Below are 18842 nucleotides of genomic sequence, written 5' to 3'. Positions count from 1 at the left end.
AATTTTGGAATTTGAAATTGGAATTAGAATAATTAATTAGTTAATTAAATAATTTAAAGAAACTATATTTAATTATTTAGAAATTGAATTTAATTAAATAATGAAGATTATTTAATTTAAAGGATTAAAATAATAATTAATTAAATAATAAATATTTATTAATATTTACAAAAAGGTTAATGATAAATTGAATAGAGATAGAAATTGAAAATATTTTTTTTAAATAATAAAGATTATTAAATTGAAGGTTTAGTAATCACAATTAATTAAATAATAAATATTTAATTAACATTAGAAAATGGTTTCTCAATGTGAATAACATCAACTTGGTTTCTCAAGCATAAATAATTATCATTGCTTCCTTAATCCATATCCTCACCATCACCTTCATTAATTGCCTTCTCTATCAATTGTATGTGCCCCCCTAATGTCACTAATGTATAGAATCCACCACCTTAATTTGAATTTGTTGACATCCTAGTTAATTTCATTTAAACTTCAGGTGACATGTTAAACCACTTGACTTCTCCAATTTGAAGGTTGAATGCCATGTTGGCTTGTTCATTAGCATCAATGTTACCCTCCCTTAGTACATGAGATATTTTAAATTTTCAAAATGTGGAGAGAATTCAGTTGGTAAACTAGATGACCTTGTCAATTTTCTAGTATTCAGCATGCCCTTTCAAGAGTGCATTCACAATAATTTGTGAGTCCCCTTGAAGATTAAGATTTTCTACATCCACCTTTTTTGCCATTACAATCTCTTACTGCACAACCTGCTCCAAATGGTCTAGAGGTTTCCAATTTATTTTCCTTACTTTGCCTATCAAAGGATTAACCCTTTTCGACCCATTAATAGGTCATATCATAATTATTATTAAGATATGATTATATTATTTTTTTATATATTTTTATATTTACACATCAAATTAAATGTTTCTAGTTTTTTATTTGGAGACATTTTTATATTCGTATGTGAATATAATATTCCTTCGACATAATAAATATTTTATTATGATGAATACCCTTTTCTTATTAATTTTCATAGTAATACTTAACAATTTTTATTTCTTTTAATAAGATCATAGATGTTTGGATACCCTTTGACCATAATGTTAGTTCTCTTTTATGAATATAATTGAATTTGATAAACTACAAGTTGGTAGTTCTATTTTTGTAGTTAATATAATATAAATTAAAATTAGTTTTGTTAAATTATCATTATTAGTTTCATTGACTTAACTATATTTTGTAAAGATTTTAAAATTTATTTGATGTTGGAGGATATAATTAGATAGATATAAGGTAAAACGTGTTATATTAGTTTTTTTAGTTACATTAATTTTTTGAATGGAATCATCTAACATTTATATGGTATTGTTGACTGTGTTTTAATGCACAATCGAACACAGAATAAAATACCAATGGTAATCTATCATCTCTTGATAACAGACTCTCAAATGCTGAAGATCTGTGAAGGATCACTTGAGATGACTCCAAGGTTCTCTTATGTTAGGTCTTAACATGTCAAATAGCATCAATGGTATTGATGTGATTTGTTGTACCTGCGAGGGGACTTACGTTGAACATCTAAATACTTGAATGATTGTTGGAATGTGGGATGTCACTTGACTTGATTTTTTTTTAAAATGAAAAAGGATAAGGGTTAAGAAGGTTATTCTAACTCTAAGAATGTAGTAGCAATCTTTGATCTTTGATGAAATCCTAGCTAAGTCTTGCTTTGACATGCAACAAACATCTCCACAAGGCTCGTGTGATCTTATAAGGATAGCTTTGTGATTTTCAAATCACCTCTACAAGCATGGAAACCATCAAGTTGATGCATATCAATGAAGAAGCGATAATTGAAGTTAAGCTTAAGCTGAATGATTCCAGTTGACTACGCAAGGCACATTACCATCGGCAAGGTGTTAGTCGTATGGATATACGAATTTCACCATTAATCATACAAAGTTCTTCCATTCATCTAATTAACTTAAAATTAAATTGAGAAGTATAGAGACCATGCAAATTGTTGAATCAACACATAGAATTCACCATTTCTTCAATGGAGTTTACATGTCTTTTGTAACAATGTCTTGGCAACAATCTTTGCCTTCTCTTTCTACTCTACTCTAAAATGTTGTCTACTATTGAGCTACTAACTATTTTCTAACTATTAATCGTACAAAAAATGGCGTGCGGCCTTACATAGTGCTCTCATTACATTTCAGTGGCTCAGATTCATTTGAGATCAATGGCCAAGATTACAAGACATAAACCCTAATTAGGGTTTTTTGAACCCATTACAAAGCATTAAATGCTTGACCATTGACATGATTACATTTGAGAGAACACATGTCCTTGTAAAATTCAACCAATAGTTGATGGCGGTATGTACATCGAACTTTGTGCCCTTGTAGTAGTCATCTGGATGAGCTAGGTTAATTGAATCTGGACCCCTTCTCATGAAATAATGTGATTGGATGTAATGATGACTAGGCACCACCTCAGCTTGCTTGATCTTTGTAATTCATCACAAGTGTGCAATTGAATGCAGCATATCTCTTGATACTCAACATGTGTGAGTGCTTGATGTGATGCTAACTCTGCTCATGTCGATCTTCTAACTTTGATTGACTCTTCTGTAACAATCGCTTTATCTCGATCACCTGCGTTCATGAGCTTTCATTTGGCTATACTGGCAATGATTCTTGGATTTCAAATTCAAGATTGTGAAAATTCTTCTTGAGTGCGTGGCGCTGGCGCTTATCTTTTGCTTTGATGTTGATAGTTGTTCGTCATGCTGATGGCTTGCATTAAACCTTATCGTCGCCTATACATGATCCTTATCGTGCCTTGAAGTGCATTGATCCTACTTCTCTTTGTGTGTTCTTTCCTTAGGATGGATAGTGTCACTGGTTCGGATTCTTGGAGTGACTCTTGTAGTCTCCTTGATGTATAGGACCCCTGTTCCTGTGTTGCATGAGCTTGCAACTTGACGATCACTTTCTTCGACAATCTGTCTATCTTAACCAAATAAGTATAATTAATCTTTCTTCTCGAACCTGTTGCTCTTCTCACGGAGATATCACATCTTTCTCCTCCTCGTCTTCAATGTACACATATGTGTCACAACCTGCTTTCTCACTGACTAGTTTGGTTGATTGAAGCACTCATTGGGTAGGAGGGACCTCAAGGAGATCAGTCCAGACCAGTCATCCTTGAGGTCCCTCCTAGCCAGTGACTGCATCAGTGATTCTACTCTCTATCATCACTCTCGTGGGTCCTGTTGGCTTGGTGGTGTAAAGCGAGGTTTGAAATTTCTTCATGTTGACACACCCAAGGTTCGTGTCACCAGCATTGCTCCAATATGATGTGATCTTCGACTTGACGATGATGTTCTTCGAGTCCTCCTTTATCAGCGCCTGTCGCGATTCGACCATTATGCACCTGTAAGAATCTTAAATTGCCGACTCAGAGGTCCAAATCGTAAAATTGAAGTGAATCCTAAAATTGAAGGCAAATTCGCTGCGTGGAGACAAACTTGCTGCCTTCTAATCGCTGTTTGTAATATAATTTCTGATAAAAAAAAGACTCAGAACCGTGGCCTCTCAAAATCGAATTCAATGTCATTTGCATACTTATGAAGTCGTCTTGAACATATATCGCTGAATATGAGTGATTGTTGGAAGCCAAAACTGATCACTGCGGGAATAATACAAATTCAGATCACTTGATCAGAAGTGATCATGTTGTAAGATATTGGATCCCCATACAATAAAGTCGCAATCTTTGAATGATATTTCTATTCTAATTGTGAAGGGTTTAATCACACAGTCACTAGTCACCGATTCACCATCCTAAATTTGGAGATGTTGCCTTTGCCTAATGAAATCACGGCTTGAAATGTAGTCGCTGATGCCTTCGAGGCAAAATCAGTGATGTCTGGTGATGAACTTGCTGATGAATACAGTGAAATCGTTGTCCACAGGCCACGGCTACCCAAGAAACCACCTTATTACTCGCTTTCCCAAATGGAGAGTCACTGTTTTGCCTGCACACGCAAATGATTCATCGACTATATCTGATCTCAAACAAAATATCTTAGCTGTTTACTCGTTTTTTGAATAAGGCAATGTATCTTGAAATCGATCAAATTAAATGATCGATTTCAAGCTTATATTCGGTTTAGGGAGGGGATCAATACACCATAATGTTTTGCCACCTTCGTTTATCAAAATTGCTTCCCATTAAATATGTAATGCCATGTATTAATGATCGATGTTCATAAAGGGCGCTCGCCTTGCAATTTGAACAAATGATCCAATGGCTGAGCCGATTCTCTCCAACAAGACACACTGATCTAATACCCTCATTAAATATGTGATGGTCGATGTCCCTTATTAAGTGTGTGTAAGGCATGGCAAATGTGGTTGATCTTCGAACTCTACAATTAACAGCACCAATCCTTTATGCCTTTCACCAATGTCTCTTAGAATGGATCGAACATGCTTCATAATATGCTTGCACGATACTTTGAGTTCTATAACTCGAACCATTTAGTTTGATTGAACGCCCTCCCTTCATTCATCAAGTTGATAATCGTATGGTTGCCATGCTTTTCGCAATCGATCAAAGACGTTGACTGTAATGAAGTTAGCCTCCTCGAATTGAATAACTCCCCTCGCACTTTTCGACATAACAAATGATCACTCTTAAATATTTTCCGTTGTCCGACCACCTCCATTCCTTGCCTTAATTTAATAATTTGTATCATGTACCATTCCACTGCATGAATCACATCGTTGAATGCCTTCTCTTAGTCCCTCCATTTGCCAAGCGTATCATTGCTACGAAGTTAGCCACCTTTATCAAATGTCTTTCAATTAATCACTGTTGAGCTTCATCGAACTTAAACACAAAATGCGTTCCATTAAATGTCTCTTTTCCAGCTCCTTGAACGCGATGTGAGGATACATCGCACAATGCAAGTGTAGCGGATAGCGCTCGTAAAGTGCTCGCAAGGCATAGTCGTTTCTCTCTTCTGCATTGATTTCGCGATTAGTGACACTCCTTGTTCATTTCTTCATAATTCGTTCTCCGTTAGCCGCACAACATCTTCTTTGTTAATTAATTAAGTCTTCAATGTGTGACGCGTGCGAGGCATGACAAGCGCAATGCCATCGCGTAAGCGCAAAGGCTTCACGCGATGTATGTAAAAATCCATGATAAGTGCAAGAGCAACGTGGGATGAGCATATGACAGTGATGCACAAAGGCAATGTCCGAAACGATGCGCGATGGCAATGTGAAGGCGAAGCGCAAAGGCATGCGCGACATCGTGGAGCGACAACAACGCGACACCATTGTGCGCCAGCAACGCGTGACATGTAAAAGCAACGTGCGACGTATGATCATGCCTTAGTCAATTAAATTTTGGGGGGTTTTCAATTTTTTAACTTTTTAATTTTTTTGTATTTTTTTGTATTTTTAATTTTTTTTCTAATTTTAATTTTTTCATTTTTGGATTTTTAATTTTTGGATATTTTTGGATTTTATATTTTAGAAGACACAAGTTGTAAACTATATTAAACTAAGACACTTATTCTGCGACAATTATGCTAAAAAGTGGGGGTCCCCATTTGCAATGGGACGATGTGTGATTTGGTCACAATAGGTATATTTTTATATAAGAAGTGGCATACAATCTTATCTTATTAATAACGATTCTCTTTCTTCAGTGGTATGTATTCAATCTTGACAAGTGTTGTTTCTTTCACTGGCTCAAAAGTATAATCATGATTTTCAATCTAGTTTGGAATCACATGCATAATTTTGCCCACAAAATCTCTAAGCTAAATTTTACTTATGTGTCTTAGTCAACACACTTTCAAATATCTTTTTTTTTGCTAAGTAAAACAAAAAATATTCAAATTGTTGCACTAGAGCGTTGTATGAACGAAGAAACCCTAATTTGTTTTAGATCATCCAATACCAAGAGATTCAATTTAAATATTACTAGAGCATTATCTAAGATGAATTACATAATAATTCTAATTTCATAAGGATAGATGTGGACATTTGCATTTTTACTTAGGATGTCTTCTTACTTGTTTAAAATAATTAAATCAACATTTCCAAGAACTCAACTAAGATAAAAGGTGAGAACCTAATGCCTTCCTCTCTAGCACTTCTTTTTATTTTTTATTTCCTTATAAAACCTAGGTTAGATACCTAAGAGGCATACAAAAATAATGTTCAAACTTTAATTCTAGAAACTCAAAGTTCACTAGACTCATCTCAATCATATATAGATTATCTTGTAAACTTCCCATGTGCAAAAAGAAAAAAATATATATATGATTATTTAAATAATAAATTATATGTGATGAAACACATTTTTCAAAATACATCATTTTGATAAGCTTAGATTAGATTTTTCTACATGTAGGTTCATAATATTGCATTTACATTAAGAAATTGTTTTCATTACAGTAAGACTAATGGTCAGTTCATCTTTTTGGCAAAATCTGAATTTACATCAATGTTTGTACCTGTGAAGAATTCCTTCTCCCAAGTGTTAATAAGAGAGAAGATAATCAGGAGTATTTTACCACCCAACCATGAAGCTTTCACTTCCATGGTATTCGTCAACTAAAGATTTTGACCCTACACGAAGGGCCTAGAAAAATAAAATTAGAAATTATGAATAAACAGTTAAAGATACATGAAATCCATAAATAATTAAACAAATTAACAATCCAAATTTAAATAAAAGCATAAAAAAATTTACACATGACATCAATTATTAAATCCCAAAATACTTTTTGCATGCTTGGATGTTGAAATCTTATCCTTTGAAATTTGCCAAAGCAGTAGGAGTTTATCTAGAAGTGGAATTTTATATTAGGAAAAACCTGGTTTCAATTGGAAACTTTCAACAATATTAAATAGTTTTAAATCAATAAAATATTCCTCTAATTTGTATATAATGAGGTTAAGAAATGCATTTGGTAGGAGCTATGAAATTTCAGATTATGAGGTTAGTTTTAGCTTTGAAGAAAATTGTTAGCAAGTCTTAATTTTGAAGAATTGGTTTTAGTTTTGTAGAAATTTTGTGATAAAATTTTATGAAGATGAGTAGAATATAGATGTCTTGGAAGAGTTTTTGCTATTCACATTTTAGAGAAAAGAAACTTGATGAGTCTAAAATGTAAGAGGGAGCTTGGTTCAACAAAGAAAGAAAGTAAAAATAAGGGTGATAATTTATTATTAATTTCAGGCTTGACCTGCATGTGTAAGCCACAACTTGTGCATGCAAGTTATAGCCTTAAACAAGGTTATGTGCATTAAATAAAAGAATAAAGTAACCTTAATTAATATTTATTTTATAATAAGATTTAATTATTGATAATAAAATTCTTATTAATAGATATCAGAATTTAAGGTTTTAAATGTTTTTTATAAAATATTAGTCATAAATTAATGTGATTTTGATAAAAATATTATATGAAATATATAATATAATTGTGATAAATATATAAACAATATATGTGATTTTTAACTATTTGACAATGAACATTATAATTTATATATACTAGGAGAGAAATTAAGATTTTATTTAGTACAAAATGATAATAAATAAAGATTAGCTTAGATAGTTATTAAATAAAATATCAATTTATCAATAATATATGAAATTTTAATATTTAGTAAGAGATATATTTATGCCAAAGGCATTCCCTATATGAAATCGATTAGTTAACTTTATAGATAAAGGGTTCCCAACATATAAGAGACATGCAAGAAAATTGAGAACTTGTTGGCCGTTGTATTTCACAATCATTGTTTATAATTATCACCATTCATTCATCTATTTTTTATTTGTTTCTCTATGCTCTTTTTCCTTTATTTGCATTTAGCCCATAATTTTTTAAATGATATATGAGTGAAGATTGGTGTGATCATAGTGCAATACTAATTCGTTCACATTTTGTCATAAGTATCCATTGTTGAACTATTAAAATCCATCCCATGACTGATAGGTAGCCTTTGTAGTATCCACATAAATGGGAGATTAAGTAAAAATAAACTCTAAGTTAAGCTTAGATTTCTGAATCCCTTTGAGACCCAAAGTCTTGAAAGGATATTTATCATTGACCTTCAACACATAGATTTTTTGGTTAAGGTGTGACCTTGACTATGTTTAATGGCAAAATAGGGTTAAATATAGGGTTCGAAATCTTGGTAAGTATTTCTCTCTTTTAGGAAGTTTTAAAAAAACCTAAGGATCCAAGGCATGGAAGATTCAAAAAGTCTACTTATTACTGATTATAATTTTCTCTAAACCTAACCCTACCTTAACCCTAAATACCAAAATGGGAAAAATGAGAAGAAAGAAGAGAAAATAACAGTAAGAAAAGAAAGAACCTAAAAACTTTTTTGGGCTTAACCACACATAAAGAAGAAGCAAGTGGATGCACCTACACACAAACACATGTAGGGGAAGCAAGGTAGTAATTAGGGTATTGGATCATGACCTCTTTCAAACTTATAGAATATAATCACTTTGGGAGATTTGGTCTCTTTTAGATGCTTGAAATTTTGATTTAAAGTGACCAAAAGGGTACTATGAATTTGATTAAATACTCCCTTTCAATTTTTTAAAACCCCCATTAATTCAATTGGTGAGATCAAAGGGATGGAAAATAGCTAAGTGCTAGATAAATTCTGCACACCCATTATTTTGCCACAATCATGAAGTTATGAAGAAGAGGACATATGATGTCTAGAAGTGGGAACTTGAGGCAATTAGAATAGGTTCCTAATGTGCAAGCAAGACCTAGAGTTTTGACAAACAAATAAAGAAGGTAGAAAAGCGGGCTTTGAGAAGAGTGTGAATCTTTCCTTTTGGAATCTAAAGTATAAAAGAGAAGGGAAAACAAAAGGGAAATGTTGTGAGAGTGGGGCTTTACAGTAGACAAGGATCTTAGGAGAAAATATTGAGATCCATATGAGACCCAAAATCTTGAAGGGCCAAAATAGAGAAAAGAAAATGAATCAAAATAAAAGGAAAAGAGAAAGAAAACCAAAAGGGAAAGGGAAAAAAGGGTAAACAGGGGAAATAAGGAAGAAAAGGGAGAGTGGTCCCCATTTCAACTAGGGAAAATATCAAGTGTGTATGTAGGGCATAATAATTTGTGACTCCTCAATTTTCTAGAGAAATTAGAGTACCAATCTCACACACATGACCTCTCTCTCCCTAATTTCAAACACATATATCTCCTAACCTTGGTTATAGGGAGTAACAGTTCCCCTACTTCTAAGATGGTGGTAGACATCTCCTATTTAGATCTTGTGACCCCTCTTGAGAGAATATTATTGGTAGCTACTAATGTTGCTACCATCTCAGATTCCTTAGTCAACTCTCCTCTTAAGAATTATTTTGTAGATTTTCTTTGTGCATCCTCAAAGGGGTATTTTACCCCAACTATGAAATATCTCCCCTATGCCTCCTTTTTTAATATTTCAATTATTTGGCCCTTACTGGCAAGTTTAGTCAATTGTGGCTCTTGCTCCCTACACTATGTTCCTAGATTTTGAAGTACTGGAACAAATGGATCTCAAGTAAAGTTGAGATTTACCCTTTATCTCATGGCTTCTTCATTATTTTCTTTTACTCTATTAAAGATAGGGAGGCTATTCTAACCATCGGTGTTTGGAAATGGGATTCACATGCATTGTCCCTCCACCTTAGGTTGCCCTCTTTCAACCCTTTGGAAAATCCTATTTTCCCCTACTTGGGTAAGGTTTTCCCACCTTTCCCTCCAATTCTAGTGCAATATTTCTTATGAAGCTATCAGTAATACACTAGGTCATTTTATCAAAGTTGACCTTAACACTAGCCTATTTTCCCATACTTCGTATGCTATAAATTTGGTTGATTTGGATATGTTTCTAATCCACTTCCCATCAAGATCTCACTTAAGGTTGGTGATTTATCTTGGAGATAGATTTTGGACTATGAATGGATCCCTTTCAATTGAAGACGTTAATTTTCTACATGGCATTTAGCCTCTTCATGCCCCCACGGTTCTCTTCTACATTCTCCTCCTACATGATTGAAAGATTCTAAATGTGCCATCTCATAGTTATTGTTGTTGATTTAGGTTCTAGTTTAGAGACTCTTGTCGACTCTATGTGTAATACCCCTGCCCTAATCAATTTCTAATCTCGGTTTAATCTTGTTCAGTTTATCTTAATATTATGATTATAGTCAGATGTTTGATTTAATGCATAGCTACTGATGTGGGTTCCCACACTAGTTGTATGCAAGTTGTTCAGTGTTCCTTTCTCGTGGTATTAATATCGGGCTAACGCTTTCATTAAATTTTATATATGTATGCATGTATGACTCTTGGTTGCAGGAGATTTCAGGTACAACGCCGCATGAGTGCGAGGTTCGTCTTCACCTGAATTTACAGGTTTGAGTGTACCTCTTTAATCCTTAGAGTTGGATTAGGTGGTCGTAAGACCCTAGTTGACCTTAGTCATGCTCAGGTGAGCATCGTCAGTCGTCGTCGGTAATCCCTTTTTGTTCGGGTTTGCGAGTCGTCTGTTTGGTTGACCTTCTCGGTTTGCGTGCTTGGTGTGTATGGTTAAATTGATTATATAGTCCTTAGTAATTATTTTGATTATATATGTGTTTGTGCATTGAAGATTAATGGACTAGATTAATCGGGATTTTGTTATGCGTTTTTCTTTGATTTTGGATTGCTCCTTTTAAATTGGGAGCAAGTTCAGTTAAATAGTTAATTTAAATATTAAATGCATTTTGGATATGTTGTTGAAAAGAAAGTTTTGTATTTAAGTGCAATAGATTTAATTGTATTCTGTTGGCTATTAAATTTGAAAGGTTAAATTTCAGTTGAGTGAGAAAATCAATTTTCAATGGGAAAAGCAATTCAATTTATTGATATAGTTAGAAAAGAATTAATTTTGAGAATTATTTTTAAATAAAAAATTTTAACTCCAAAAATGGAATTTTGGTCACCTCTTCCATATAACCTAAATTTTGGGAGATTTTAGAGGATGGGCATTTTTGGAAAATATTTTGTTGGGAAAGTTTTTGGTTGAAATTTGGGGGATTCTGGAAGGAGGAGGAATTCTTGAGCTTGTAGGTTGGGCTCTTCAGCAAATCTCTACCAGGATTGTGTATGAAGGTAGGATTCTAAATTGTGTTCTTGTTGCCAAAAGAATTTACTGTTCTGGTTGAAAGAAGTGAATTTGTTATTGAAAAATCGGATTGATTGATTATTGGAGTAGAATGGGAATAAGATCTTGAGATTATCCCTCTTTGATTTCATTCTTTGTTTTCAAATCAATTTCTGGTTTGCTAAGAATGATTTAATAAATAAAATTTGAAATTTAGTTGGGGGTTTGGCAGATTAGATGTTAAATTTGTGAAGATCAATCTTATTTGGCCAATATGCTTTTGGTTGTTGGAGAAATTTTCCCCTTTCCTGTTCTGGGTAGTTTAAAAATATATCAATGGGGTTTTGGTTTTAAAAAAAAAAAATTTTGTTAGTCTCTGGGAGACTGGTTTTTTTATTAGACTGTGTAAAACACAGTAAGCAGCTTTGTTTGAAAAATGAAAATCATTTAAAAAAAGAAAGAAAATTTTATATTTCAATTGGGGAGCTGCGCACCCAAGGGAGCTGCGTGCTTCCCTTTGGGAACAACAGCGCTCCCTTTGGGGAGAGCTGTGTGCTCCCTTGGGGAAGCAGCGCTTTCCCTTTGGGGGCTGCATGGGCTTCCCTTAGGGGACCACGTGGAAACCCCCCCCCCCTCTTTTTTTTAATTTGCTTTTTTATTTATTTGTATTTTTTAGTTAAGAAAAAAAAAAAATTAATAAACTAATCGATATTTAATTTGGAATTAGTGCAATGCATTAATTATTAGTAGAATATATTTTATTAATAAAGATTAATAATGATATATTAACTAATAATTAATTGGGTTATTGTGCACTATCAGTCGTTAATTGTGTATATTTTATTTATCGTGGAATAATAAATATACTCTTTAATTAACAGTTAATTTTTGGATTCCCTTATGTATTTATATTTCTGTGATCCGTATAGAGCAACTAGACTTGGAAATATGATACTGTAGAGGTTGATATCGAACCAGTATGTCAGTGATGTTTTAATTGGAGATTTAATATCTTATTTAATTGACTAATGGTTATCTGAGTTTTATTAATATGAATTTGGTTTAAGAACTCATTATGGCTTAATATGTCTGTTCGATGCTTTGAACCTTAGAGAGTTAGAAAACCAAGAACAAACTATTCGTAGATGAGGTAGATAACTGTAATCTAATATAGATCATGTAGAAAACCTGATCGACTATTAATGTTTAGATCAATTCGCAAGGATTGTATTTGTTGAATATTACCTATGCGAGTTTAATTTCTGTATTCGCTTTTAATTATGAAATGGCAAGAGTGCTCTGTTTGATAGGTCCCTGTCGTATGGAATGATTTGGGGTACCTATTTCTATCCTCGGTTTTGAGTTGACTGTTGTTTTGTGGTTGTGTCATAATTGGTCATATCCTTTGTGTAGGTGTGGAATGATGAGTCGTGTTTGACCAGTTGGTTGTTCCCTCTTTCTTCAACTCCGTTCGTCTGACCATGTGTATTCCTTGGATTTTGAGTTCGTCTGAGTATAGTCTAGTGTCGTATGGGAAAGTGGCTTTCGATTGGGGGCCGCACCCAAAGTGGCTGTTGGGTAACCCATCGAAAGTGAGTCTAATAAGTCATAACCTATCAGTAGATTAGAATGTAATCTCTAAGTAAGATAAATGTGCCTCACACATGGGACGAGTGCTAACATGGGCTCAACATGCTGTGAGAAGGCCTGAAATGGCAAACCATCATCCTTGTCTTCACGAGAGGATGTGTGGGTCCACATGTGGCTTGGATTGGCCGGAAGCTCGGATTAGGTTGCCAGGGTAACCCAGTGTATGGGGTCGGGACCTATGAAGACTTGCCATGGTAACCATACCAGGTTGTGTGATGACACTTGTCCCTACGTTCGCTAGTGTGTTGTCGTTTTGTCCTGTTAGGAGTACCTTTGTGGGTTGTCCTTTTGCCTCTGCCCTTGTGAGTATCGGTTTCATGTTAGACCTTGGGTGGTGATGGCTCAGTCTTATGGATGCTCTTCTGGACCTTTGTTTTAGCTTTGATTATGTTCAGCTGGATCCTGTTCTTTTCAGGGATCGTTTATGTATTAATTAGCCGATGTGGTCCCTTGTATATTGTTTATGTTTCGCCTTGATGGCCGGATTGTAATGGTGTAACCTCTTGTATTCTTAACTTTATTATTATTCAGAGGGGTCTTGCAGTTGAGCAGACCCGGAGATGTAGCCCTTTAGGGGTGAACTCCGAGATCATTATGGTGTTATGTGATGTTATTCTCTTATGTTTCCTTTAATCAGCTTTATCATGTATGATTAGCTTATGTTAGAATGGATAAGTGGATAATGGAATTAACTTTAAATGCTTATTTGCAGTTTTTCTTGAATGCCTATTTTGATCAAATGCATAAGTGGTTTAGATGAGATTTATTGTAGATGCATGTATGCAATCATCTTTTAAAATGCAATAAATTGGAATGTGAAAGAATGTAACTTAGAGTAATGGGATATATTCATTTGTTGTTAAGGAAATTAAGTATGCTTGAAAAGATCTCATATGTTTATGATGAAATTCTAGTGTGTTAGAATATTAGATGTATGGCTTGTAATTTTAAATGAAAAGTTTGAATGAAGATTATGAATAGATCTTAATGGATGAGTCTCTGCTTGTGAATTATATTTCCATCTTTTGAAAGAAATTATCCTGATTAAGAATTTTCTAATTATTAAGGTAATCAGCTTGTTGGATTAAATGTGTGAATTAGTGAATTGTGAAATTTGAGTAATCTCGTTGGGAAACTCTTTAGGTGTTAGTTGATGTCTTCCGCTTTGTAATCTGAATCTTTGATATCTTGTTGTATCTTATTGTGGTGTAACTTTTAAAAAAAAATTATTGCACTCTATTCTTGTGTTTTGGCTTATCCCTTCGGGGTTTCCTGGCGAGGCATTACATTTGGTATCAGAGCACATGTTGCAAACATTGGGATCTCTGGTGTCGCGTGTGCCCTCTATTGGTTTTGAGGTGTATCGGCCTTATGTGTATGCTTGTCCTCCTTTTGCATGTGAGTGATTGAGCAGACCTTAACTTGTGTGTAACGTGTGTGTGTTCACACCTTGTTTTCGCCTTCTTGATGTTGGTGTTTGAGTGTTTATATGTGCATTGTTTTCTTTTGATGTCTTGGTCTATGATTACTCATATTTTGAAAGAGAGTCGTATGTACCTTCCCTTTTTGAGTGTTGTGCTCGTTAGACTAATCCATTTGGGTTGGTCCGTGCTTGTCTTGAATCTGAAAGTGCGTATTGTCCTTGTTTAAGTTTATGATCTAGCTTAGTGTTGTCCACTTGAAGGGCTAGTATGGCAATTATGGAATGCTTATTTTGTAGAAAATTAAATGATTATCTCCATTCCTCTCTCTCTTTCTGGAAATTAAAATGATTAGGATATGTGTAGTTATCTTTGAATTGAGTTTCTTGTTTGCAAGAGAAAAGGGTGTGACTTCTTGAACCCTTGTGTGAGCCTTATGACGCTTATGTGTTTTTAGATTATTAAAAGGGCTATGGGTTTTAAAATTTATTTTGGTTATTGGGAGAAAGTTGTATGTGTATGTTTAAAGAATTCTCCATGTGTATTTTGTAGGAGTAGCATAATTAAATTCTATCTTAGTAATGTGCATTAATATGCGGATAGTTGAATTATGTGAAACTACTTGGCTTGTAGAAGAAGTATTGAAAGGAGCATGTTATTGTAACTTCGAGAAAGTATTAATGTGTTCCCCGAAAGATTGTTTTATGTGTTTCATTAAACCAGTTGATTGAAGATTTATTTTAGCAAATGCTCCATTGAACCCGCTTTTGGGTATATGTAATTACCTTAATGTGTTTAGAAAGTGCGGATGAAAAGCTTGTTTGATGTGCATGCATTAATATGTTTTATTTGGCTAATAGCTCCTCGCTTACCTTTTTATCATAATTTGATTTTAATGATAGGTTGCAAATTATGACATGTGTCTGTATTGTATTAAGTATAAGTGAGTGTTCTCAAGAGGTCTTGCATTATCAGAAAGATTGCCTGTCTTGATCTCTGTTTTGTTTGGAAAACTAGAACCTCCTGTTGCAACCATAATTATTGGAAATGTTTTGTTAGGCTGATTGTCATCCTTCTAAATGGTAGCAAAATGAAAACCGTGCAATTTAAATGCAAGGCTTATAGTGAGAAATTTTATAATGTAGTGTGACCTTGATTGATCTTGTGTCTTTGTAAGAAACAGTTTGATTATCAGACTCTTTTTCCCTTCTCTTTGCCTAATCATAAGATTTTTTAGAAATGGTATTAAAGAATGCATTGATTTAAATAGAATGTTTATAAAACATGTGAAATTGTACTATTGCATTTTGGCTTCATAGTGATAGATGAAAGTCCTCTTTGGGAAAAGAATTTGCTTAGCTAGTAATTTAGTTTCGGATGCTTAGTGAAATTTGAGAAAGATATAGGAATGATGTTATTTCCTTATGTAATTGTGAATTGTTAATAATTTCAGTACTTGTATCTAGAGTAAACTTGATTCAGTTATTTATATAGAAAGCATAATTAAAATCTTCCTTGTATAGATGTTAGCGTACTGAAAAGTACTCCCCATAAATGTGACTAAACCAGTACTGGTGTTTTCGTGTGTATTGTAAGAAACCAGTGCTTATTATATCTGCCCATGGATTGGTGAAGTAATCAACCATGGAGGATATGTTGCTTATGAGTATGGGAAACCATACTGTTTATGTGATGTTGCTTATTTGTTTCCCTGCTGAGTAACAAACCTCGGGTTGTGGGTAACTCAGTATGTTAAGGGGTAGTATTCGAAGTAACCATTCCTTGAATAGTATGGATTGGCGTACGAGTAATGTCGGTGCGAAGTGACTTTAGCTTCTCTACTTCGAGGAATGATATAGTTGTACTATTAAACTGTATCAAAGGTGTACTGAATACTTTTCCTTCTGATGAATCTATTTACAGGTTTGTATGTGTCAGCCTATTCCTTTCCTTTATTTGAGCTTTTGGATGGTGATTCTGGTGTATAGTGATGGTGTAATTTGGAGGATCCTTTACCTTGTCTTCATGAAAGGTAGGTTTATTCACATGTGCTACTAGTTAGTACATGTTGGTGGGCATGTGGGTGGACCTAGTCATGTATACCTCTGACTTACGGCGAGTATCCTTCTAGATACGTCACTATGCGGGATGTGACCTGCGCGTGCTTTTTTCCGCGAGGTACACTACCATGCGAGATACGTCCATTGCGTGTGTTCTCTGCTTGGGGTATTGCCATGCCGCGTGATGACGTGATGCGGGGTGATGTCGAGGTGCACACCGCCATGCCATGTGGGTAGTGTGACTATGTCGCACCACATGATGAGCTATTGCAATAGCTAGTCAGTTGTTCCTTCCTTCCTCGTCAGTGGCTAGATGTTAGTCACATAGTGATGTTATGTGCAGTTGTGATATTATTTATATTTCTTTGGGGATCAGCAATTTATTTTACGTTGACTTTGAAGGTTTAGCCACGATCTTGTGATCTTTTGCACTTTGGATTTGGTGTTGCAATTCCGGATTATTTTCTTACCTTACTGTTGGAATTGATGATTTATTACCTTTATTCGTCTGTATTTTGGTGGCTAAACTGGTTTATCCTTATTGTTTTCGGATGCTGGTCTTGTGTCGAAATGTGAAATTCCTCTCCAAGGACGTATGATACGGAATTGGTAGAGTGTGTGCGAGGAAGTTGATGTAGGGAACCTTGAGGATGGGGGTATGTGAGGCTGTGATGCAGCTAGGACCCACTACCTACCTTTGTGTGGTGACTATCTCTTGGAGGCTAACCACCTTTCTCAACAAGGGATATTCACAAAGGTCTTGTATGGAAGGTAGCACCGTTATGGTGTGCCTAGCACCATCGAGCCCTTGAGTGAGATATTGGTTATTTATGATCTTATTGTTGTTCTGAGATCAGGCATAGAGATGTTGATCATGCATGTTGTCCTTGACCGAGCATTAGACATGCTCACATGTGGCCTTTTGAGTTATGTATTCCAGTTATGTGGATGGTTATTATTTGTATCATGGAGTAAATTGTGTTAACTTGTCACTATGTTATGGGACATAGTCTTTGGAAAGGATTTCTTATGCTTGGCAAGTGTAAACAATTGAGTTATGTATGTTGCTCTTATTTCATGAAAGTTAATTTGGTTGTTGAAATTGATATTTAAGCTAGTCTATTCAATAAAATGTTATGATAAAGATGTATTGGTAGCAGAAAATTGGTCATGATGCCATGTTTCTGGTCATTTTGGTAGATGATTATGGTAATTGTTGTTTACCTCCTTGTAATGATTTATTTTGGTGTAATGAAAGGAAGAAAATTCTTGTTTCTCTGCTATGGTTGTGGATAATTCCTAGAATAGTTTAAGGAATGTGTGGTTTTAGATGTACCTTACCAATGGATAATGGTGTTTGTAAAGGATTTTTACAATAATATTTCATTTATTTATGGAAATATTTCTATGTGCAATTTGATCTTTGTTGATTGAGTTTCAGGGCTAATGCATATGACATGTTCCCCATCTAACCTTACGACTTCCAGGAGTAAGTCAGAACCTAGGGGGGGAGAATGTAATACCCCTACCCTAATCAATTTCTAATCTCGGTTTAATCTTGTTCAGTTTATCTTAATATTATGATTATAGTCAGATGTTTGATTTAATGCATAGCTATTGATGTGGGTTCCCACACTAGTTGTATGCAAGTTGTTCAGTGTTCCTTTCTCGTGGTATTAATATCGGGCTAACGCTTTCATTAAATTTTATATATGTATGCATGTATGACTCTTGGTTGCAGGAGATTTCAGGTACAACGCCGCATGAGTGCGAGGTTCGTCTTCACCTGAATTTGCAGGTTTGAGTGTACCTCTTTAATCCTTAGAGTTGGATTAGGTGGTCGTAAGACCCTAGTTGACCTTAGTCATGCTCAGGTGAGCATCGTCAGTCACCGTCGGTAATCCCTTTTTGTTCGGGTTTGCGAGTCGTCTGTTTGGTTGACCTTCTCGGTTTGCATGCTTGGTGTGTATGGCTAAATTGATTATATAGTCCTTAGTAATTATTTTGATTATATATGTGTTTGTGCATTGAAGATTAATGGACTAGATTAATCGGGATTTTGTTATTCATTTTTCGTTGATTTTGGATTGCTCGTTTTAAATTGGGAGCAAGTTCAGTTAAATAGTTAATTTAAATATTAAATGCATTTTGGATATGCTGTTGAAAAGAAAGTTTTGTATTTAAGTGCAATAGATTTAATTGTATTCTATTGGCTATTAAATTTGAAAGGTTAACTTTCAGTTGAGTGAGAAAATCAATTTTCAATGGAAAAAGCAATTCAATTTATTGATGTAGTTAGAAAAGAATTAATTTTGAGAATTATTTTTAAATAAAAAATTTTAACTCCAAAAATGGAATTTTGGTCAACTCTTCCATATAACCTAAATTTTGGGAGATTTTAGAGGATGGGCATTTTTGGAAAATATTTTGTTGGGAAAGTTTTTGGTTGAAATTTGGGGGATTCTGGAAGGAGGAGGAATTCTTGAGCTTGCAAG

The 18842-nt window shown here is 34.4% G+C and overlaps 1 protein-coding gene across 1 annotated transcript in view; it reads left to right on the top strand.

Annotated features, from left to right (window-relative positions):
• The first annotated feature begins 5295 nt into the window (after positions 1 to 5295).
• LOC131045771 (GDSL esterase/lipase At5g03610-like) overlaps positions 5296 to 18842 on the top strand; it is a 57328-nt gene continuing 43781 nt past the window's right edge. The window contains exon 1 of the mRNA XM_059220613.1: positions 5296 to 5410. Coding sequence (XP_059076596.1) covers positions 5296 to 5410 — 115 coding nt within the window. The remainder of the gene's footprint in view (positions 5411 to 18842) is intronic.

Source organism: Cryptomeria japonica, chromosome 5 (assembly GCF_030272615.1).
Source record: "Cryptomeria japonica chromosome 5, Sugi_1.0, whole genome shotgun sequence".
Taxonomy (NCBI): Eukaryota; Viridiplantae; Streptophyta; class Pinopsida; order Cupressales; family Cupressaceae; genus Cryptomeria; species Cryptomeria japonica.
Note: the sequence above shows the minus strand (reverse complement) of the source record. Positions and strands in the feature narration are given on the sequence as shown.